Genomic DNA, 8,075 nt, shown 5'->3' on the forward strand with positions numbered 1-8,075 from the left:
GAGAGAGAGAGAGAGAGAGAGAGAGAGGTCAGAGATTGCAGATTGCGCTGTGTATACACAGAAACTTCTTGTCAACGCTGCCCCGCGACTTTTATTTATAAAATAGCCCAGATACTAGATCGCTACATTATATTCCTCAGCAACGAGTTGGTAAAATAGTCATCAATTGTCATCTCTCTCTCTCGATAATTAATTGAAATAAATGCTATAATTCATTCAAATAAATGTGATCTTTCATCTCTGTCTGATATAAACTGGGTAGAATGCTAGAGCTGACGAGCTGTAACTTACGAAAATAACCATCATTTTTACACCCTTCCGGTCAAATTTTGCGCTGCAAACATCTTTAACAGCTTTAACTTGTTTATGCTGGCAAATGACCATGGTATAAGCGGGATAATGCACGGTTAGCTGTGCATTAAACGATTTTAATGTACTTTGCGGAGGAAACCTTGGCCTTCACGTCGTGCATGAAAATTATTTAATGCACATCTAGCCATGCATTATCCCTTACTTAATGCACAATTACCATTTTAGATTGACAAACTGTAATACTGTAATACTAAGATTTCTATTGGAACTGAAAGAGTAAATCTAGGCAATCCACTGCCGTTTTCAAAGCATAATTCAAAACTGTGACATTTCATTCACTGACACTCTTCAATCTGCAGCGCTAAACCCAGCAGCGTATATACTTGCTTGATAAAAGCTTGCTGATTTTAAGTTTGAAAATTATGAAAATTCATATTAAAAAATATACTTACTAAAAAATAATTGTATTTTTATTGAATACTCTCTTTTTATTTTAAATTATAATATTATCATCACACTTTATCATTTTGTTTATTGTTTTATTAAAAAAATAAAGTATAATAATATTATCACTGTTTTTGATTTTTTTTTGTTATATTTAATGGGTCACTATGTGCCAGGAACATGAACCAGGCTGAAAAACATATGTGCACCCCTGTTTATAAATAATAATAATAATAATAATGTTGATTGAATTGATTAAAAAAAAGGAACACAAATTATTGATTCAAATCAACTTTAAAAAGAAACAGAAAATACTACATGCACAGGGGGAAAAAAAAAACTGACTTTTTCTAAACTTTAGTAACACTAAATGACATTTACCTGCTTCACATAGATCCGAGACCTTGAAAACAGGTCCACGATCTCAGGATGGTGTCTGCTCTCCTGGTTTCCATGTCCCAGACTAAAATTTGTGTTGCTTCCCCAAGTGTACACTTCAGTAGGGTCTGCGATGAGATGAGATCAGATCAACAAAGCGAGTTATGTGCTTGTGTTTGTTAAGTTGTGAGGTAACAAATACTGTTTGCAGGTCCAAGTCTCTACTCTTCAAGCGAGAACTCAATCAATCATTTCACCCAAGTTAAACTCAATATGGTGTCTATCTAACAGCACAGCGTGAGTGTATATAAGCACCGTTTGTTGTTTGCGTTTGGAATCGTATAGTGTGCTTGCATCCAGAAATGGTGACGTCAGACTAAACAAGTGGATTGATTAAGTGTCAATACACAAAAGTGCTACTGCAGAAGGGAAAATGTACAAAATCTTGAAAAAAGACATGCAGGTATAGAATGATATGAGTATGGATACATGAGGACAGAATTTTAACATTAAGGTGAACAACTCGTTTAATAATTATCATAAATACTTTAGCACTGGCACAATCATACATATTAATAAGGAAATGAATCCATGTTGATTACCAGTGTTTCTGAACACAATGTGAGCTGGGCGGTCCTTCATGGTGAGGTCTAGGGCAGAAAGACCCTCCTTGTCCTGGATGGGCAGTGCTCCGCCACGCTGGAACACGAATATATAAACACGGTGCAATAAAAGAAACCAATGAACCAATGGAATGGGGAGGAAAAGATTAAGCTGTTCTGGTGACTCACATTCCACAGAAAGCTGTTGTAATTCTCAACAGTAACTGACTGATGTATCACCCAGGCCAACTAATCAGGCATTGTTTGCTTATTTTGAGATTACTGGCCCATGAATATAATACCCACTTGGCCAAATTAACAGACGTGGACTATCACTAACATGTCCATTCCAAAATCAGCCAGTTTTGGATGGGAAAAAAAGCTAACTGTTTGTTTTCAGTTCATTTTAAAAGGTGAAGTGTGCACAGTGTTGCCAATCTGCGGTTTTCCTGCGGAATTGGGCTACTTTAACACTGTTGTTTTTCATGTCCGCAGGTTGAAGCGACCCCAATAACATGATATTTAGCCCCTGCAATGTGAATTTTACCAGAGGAACCTCGCCAAAAAAAATTATTTTACCCTCCAGAATGTGATTTTTTAACCGGGGGACCCACCTCGAAACACCATTGGGCTAGATTTGAGTAGCAATTGGGCGGGTTTTGTTGTGAAAACCTGGCAACCCTGAGTGTGCAGTTTCTGTGCCTCTATAATAATAATACTAATTTGTTACATTTATATAGTGCTTTTCTGGGTACTAGAAACACCTAAATGAACTGCAATTTTATTTTGAATTTTGTGCACATCATTTCACTTCATCAAGGCTGCATTTATTTGATGTTTTTAGTTTGTGTTTTTGATGAATAGAAGGTTCAAAAGAACAGCATTTAATTGAAATATAAATCTTTAGAAACTTTACAAACGTCTTTACTGTCACTTTTTTCAACAGCAGTTTTCAACATTGATAATAATCAGAAATGTTTCTTGAGCAGCAAATCAGCATCTTAGAATGATTTCTGAAGATCATGTGACACTGAAGACTGGAGTAATGATGCTGAAAATACAGCTGCGCATCACAGGAATAAATTACATTTTACAATATATTAACATAGAAAACACTTATTTTAAATTATAATAATATTTCACAATATTACTGTATTTTTGTAATAGAGACTTCTTTCAAAAACATTAAGAAATCTTAAATACTCCAAACTTTGACCAGTAGTGTTTATGGGCATTATACTGGCCATCGGTCACCCTTCTTTCTAAATACTGTATTGGCAGCAGTCAGTGAAACACTCGTATTAATGAAGCCGTGCTCACCTTGATGAGCCCCATGAGGCAGTGAATTTGCCCGTAGAAGGCGCTGCGGTGCAGTGCGGTCCACCCAGACTCCTTGTCCTTCGCCAGCATGTCGGCGTGTTTGCTGTCTAGGAGCCACTGAAGCAGGTCACGCTTACCCAGAGAGGCCGCGAGGTGCAGAGCCGTGCGCCCAAACTCGTCCCGCAGGGTAGCTGCATTGTGACAGTGGATGGACAGAAAGCCCTGCAGACGGCCCTCCGAGCCGCTGGTCAAAGCGGCGATCACTTCCTCTGCGTGCCTCACAGAGCGGCACTTCGGTGTGCAGTCTGGGCTTCCCAGACTCATTTTAGCTTCCCACCCGCTACGTTACAACCCCAAAACACCCACACGCTTGTGCTTTAACTTCTCAGACTAGCATAGAAATTAATTTATCAAATAACTGCAATAAATTAAAGAAAACAAAATGAAAAGAAATAGGGAATAGGTTTAGCCTTTCTGTGAATTCGGGGCGCTAGACTTGTGCATGTGTTGAGGTTCCACAGCACCCTAGCGGCCCCAAGAGTGAAGATCTAGCTCATCTCAATCCACCATGTCGGCAACACTTTCCACAAAACCTTTGGAACAATCATTGGCATCAAAGAAAATACTAATTTCTCTGTACAAAAACATACAAATATATTCCAGTTTTCTCAAAAAAAAAAAGTTAAATTGTAATCTATCTATATATCGTATTTTACAAAAGACAAACCCTGTACTGTCCATTCAAGAGTCCATCAACTTTGAGGGGAAAGACTCCTTCCCCCCAAAACGCTCCACCACTTAAGCCTCCATAATTGCAAAGGGTGCCTGAAAAAGAAAGAATGGCTTTCTGATTAATATCAACAACTTCATTATACAACAATACCACAAAAATGGCAATTAAACTGCAAAATTCACCAGATCGTACAAAGTTATGCCTTTATTCATGACTAGACTAGGCTGAAAATGTAACTAATTTTCCTAAACTTCACCAAAATTTACTAGGCTGAAAACCACATAAAGCACTCAAATTAGTTCTGTTTTGTGTAAAATTATACATAACATATATGGGTTTTTTCTTTAGCCTAGTTATGGATGCTTTTTGTTTTGTTTTTTGGGGGGGTTGAAATTCAACCATCCTTAAAATAAATAAATAAATCTTGCTTTTTAACAACAATATTCCACAGTGGACTTTGTTGAGATTATCATAGTTTTAATATATAATAAATATCAAATGGATGGTCATGTTTTAAGATTGGGTCTGAGGCAAAACATTAAATATATACAACAATGGCATTAGAAAAGTAGTAATAAAACATCTTCAGTAGTAAGTAGTAAAATAAACAAACAAACAAAAGTTTATAGAATAATGCAGAGTTTCCAAGTCAGTGTTTAACGTAATCTTCAAACCTGCTAGTTAATAACAAAAATAACAGTTGAAGAAACATTATGAAGTGCTGCACTTGTAGTTTGACACTTTCCAAATACCCCCACCATCAGCTAAATATGGCTTCAACCATCAGTTTTTGGATATTACTGATCCTTTTGTGATCATAAATGTGTTTAAATCTAAAAAACTGAGCAAACGATTCAGTTCAAACCATTTGTTATCATCTGGAGACCGCAAACCTCTCTCTCTTTAAATGTAACGTCAGGGACATTACACTGACGATCAAGCTGTAATATTTAGTGGAAATAATGAATACATAATATGATATGACATAATAATGGGTGAGATCTGTCATGAAGTCTGTTCTGAGTGACTGACACATTATCATATTTATGAACCATATTGGGCTGAACTATGTATTGAAACACTGCCAGATTAAAAGACAAAGCGCTAATATCGCTCGCTCACCTGACGCTAGATGAAAGAAAAGGCCATGTTTGTGTTGTCCCCAATGCGGCAGATCCACAGAAACATCTTTAAAGGAAATTTATTGATGTTTTGCAGCAAATATGATGCAGCAGAGTTAGTCGGTTAAGACCTAGAAGTGTAGACGCATGAGTAAAACGATTTCTGATTGGCCCATCAGACGTGTATCCTCCTTACATTTCATTGGACAGTTCAACTTGCAGACTTGTATCGTTATTTGTCATTGGACGGCTCGGGGTGTTAAAGGGACTTCACAGTTTGCGCTTGTGACACAAACATGTCTTATTTTATTGTAAACATTCCAGTTATTTATGATTATGAGCATATCTTGTTGACGGACTACACTGTATGCAGGTTGCTAGTGTCATGGCGAGTTGGCAAGGGAGTCCCCCTCTTGCGTCAGCTCAGTGGGGGCGGGGCTTACGGGGCATACCTAACACATGAGTCACATGACTCATTATCATATTATAGATAGATAGATCATAGATAGATAGATAGATAGACAGACAGACAGACAGATAGATAGATATATAGATAGACAGATAGACAGACAGACAGACAGACAGACAAATAGATAGATAGATAGATCATAGATAGATAGACAGACAGACAGACAGACAGACAAATAGATAGATCATAGATAGATAGACTGAAAGACAGACAGACAGACAGACAGACAAATAGATAGATCATAGATAGATAGACTCATAGACAGACAGACAGACAGACAGACAGATAGATAGATAGATAGATAGATAGATAGAAGAAACTTGTGTTAATGCCAATGAATCCGAGTGGAATAATTGAAAAATAATTTGTATGCCCCTTTGTAAATAAATAAAGTTATTTCGATTATTTTAATTTACTCTTGCAAAAGTAATTATACAAAATTACTCAGAAACATCATGATTTGTATAGGCTACCTTTTTTTAAATGCATAATAAACATTTGACACTCGTATTTATTTAGTCATTTATTATTATTATTATTTAGTCATTTATTAGACGCTTTTATCCAAAGCGACTTACAAAACACACATGCTAAAAAACAACAACTTACTTACACATAGTAAGAAATGGTTATTAAAACTGAAACAGAAGCGAAACATGTAGTAGGAAAGAGGAGAAATAAAAAGCGATACTTATTATATAAGTATAATATATATATATATAAGCGATACTGTATTTACACCATAAATACAGGTTTGTATTCATGGTGTCTATTGGTCGTGTCATGTTTATAATGTTTTCTATAGAATGTGTAACTATTAGTTTATTTACCTGCACATTCCCGTAAAAGAATGTAACATTTGGAAAACGTCACAACTCTGCTGGATTTTGCTGGATCTTGTGTGTGGTCCCTGACGCCCCCTGTTTGCTCCTGATGGTACAGTCCAGTGTATAGCGCTCAGCGTGGATCCAGCGATCGGCGGGGGGAGAGTCAACATCACAGCGAGCGGCGGGGCGAGAGTCAACATCACAGCGAGCGCAGCGGGACAGTGAGATGCCGAGCCCCGAGCATTACACAAGACAAGACACGGCGAATCACACGGTTACAGCTTTGTGGATCTACGGTGTCTTTGTTTAAAATATCTGGAACTTTAATAACAACTCGGACTTTTTGGACAGGATTCGGTCGAAGGATTGGGAGAAACTACTTTTGAAGAAACTCGTTTTGGTATTCTGGATTTGAAAAAGAAGTGACGATACAAACGCACAAAGTGAATAAATGCATCTCGGATCGTTTGCTTCCTACTGCTGCTGAGGAGGTAAACGTCCAAGGAGCTATCCTGAATGAAAGAACAGAGAAAAGGATGTGAGATTTTACGTTAAACGGTTGTTTGAGAAGCGCGAGTACGTTGCTTTCAACTCTGTGGAGAGAAATACTTTCCCGCCGTTTGATTTACGTTGCTTCAAAATGTCCGATGTTGGATTACTGCATTTGCTTCAACTTCAGAGTAAACAAAGGAACATGTGTAACCTGACTCTCTGTGTTTTACTCTTCCTGACGTGTTCCTGCTCGCCCTTATCTTCATGTCCTGCCCAGTGTTTGTGTGAAACCACGGTGGTGAACTGTGTTAGCCAAGACTTGACATCCATCCCACAGCCCCTTCCAGAAAACATCACCGCGCTTATCATCAATGGAAACGATATAAGGAATCTGAACAATGAATCTTTCCCCAGGCCGCTGGAACATTTAACAAACCTTTATGTGTCTGGAAGCCAAGTGGAGCAATTAGACTCCATGGTGTTTAAAAACTTGCCAAGTCTGCGTTTACTTGACCTCAGCAACAACAGGATTTCACAGTTCAGCGTTGAGGCTTTACCTCAAGACAACAAAATCGAGGTTCTAAACCTCAGCAAATCCTTATACAATCACTCCTACATCGGTGTGTTTGCAGATCTATTCAAACACCGCCTGCCTAAGGTTTCTCATCTTGATTTGTCCAATAATGACCTGGTGCTCCTTCCAGAAGGCATATTCGCGGGTTTGTCGGACCTCACTGTTTTGGATTTGAGGAACAACTCCCTTGTTACAATCAGGAATGATACGTTATGCAATCGGGCACTTAAAGAGTTGGACTTACGAGACAATGCGTTGAAAGTCCTGCCCAACGTGACCCTAGAGAAGCTTGGTTCAATCTCTGATTTGCGAGTCAGACTCGCAGGAAACCCCTGGCGCTGTGATTGCAATATTGAGGACATGTTGATTTGGTTGGCGAAACATGAGTTTGTGGTAGACAGCTTCAACCTAACCTGTTCTGGCCCGGCTAGACTAAAAAATGTCCCACTTTTAACCCTGATACAATCACAGCTCTCGTGCTGGAGCAACGCCGGAGATGCGATGGACCGTGTGCTGGAGCCCTCCTATGTGTTCTTGGGGATGGTTCTTGCCCTCATTGGGGTCATCTTTCTTCTGGTCCTTTACCTTAACAGGAAAGGGATCAAGGGGTGGATGTACAATATCCGTGACGCGTGCAGAGATCATATGGAGGGATACCATTACAGATACGAGATCAACTCTGACCCGCGGCTAGCCAACCTCAGCCTCAACTCCGATGTGTGACGAGACACATTTGGAGAACTGGCTTGCACAACTGGCACGCAATGATCAGACGCTAGCTTTGCATGAATACATATATAACT

General features: G+C 38.7%; 2 protein-coding genes across 2 annotated transcripts in view; one reads left to right on the plus strand and one right to left on the minus strand.

Moving 5' to 3' along the window:
- LOC107713925 (inhibitor of Bruton tyrosine kinase-like) overlaps positions 1-5,063 on the minus strand; it is a 38,109-nt gene extending 33,046 nt beyond the window's left edge. The window contains exons 1-4 of the mRNA XM_016519593.1: positions 4,912-5,063; positions 3,057-3,881; positions 1,737-1,833; positions 1,138-1,262 (exon numbers count right to left, since the gene is read on the minus strand). Coding sequence (XP_016375079.1) covers positions 1,138-1,262; positions 1,737-1,833; positions 3,057-3,380 — 546 coding nt within the window. The 5' untranslated portion in view covers positions 3,381-3,881; positions 4,912-5,063. The remainder of the gene's footprint in view (positions 1-1,137; positions 1,263-1,736; positions 1,834-3,056; positions 3,882-4,911) is intronic.
- Positions 5,064-6,264: 1,201 nt separating this feature from the next.
- LOC107713927 (trophoblast glycoprotein-like) lies at positions 6,265-8,065 on the plus strand. Its single transcript, XM_016519594.1, has one exon. It carries the CDS (start codon positions 6,847-6,849, stop codon positions 7,993-7,995), a length of 1,149 nt encoding a protein of 382 aa, XP_016375080.1. The 5' UTR covers positions 6,265-6,846; the 3' UTR covers positions 7,996-8,065.
- The last annotated feature ends 10 nt before the right edge of the window (positions 8,066-8,075 follow it).

The sequence above is a fragment of the Sinocyclocheilus rhinocerous genome, unplaced genomic scaffold, assembly GCF_001515625.1.
Source record: "Sinocyclocheilus rhinocerous isolate Xijiao unplaced genomic scaffold, SAMN03320098_v1.1 scaffold1470, whole genome shotgun sequence".
Lineage (NCBI taxonomy): Eukaryota > Metazoa > Chordata > Actinopteri > Cypriniformes > Cyprinidae > Sinocyclocheilus > Sinocyclocheilus rhinocerous.

Bases quoted from the DNA above. Each gene is read 5' to 3' on its own strand.
- LOC107713927 (XM_016519594.1), top strand. From the start codon at position 6,847: ATGTCCGATGTTGGATTACTGCATTTGCTTCAACTTCAGAGTAAACAA.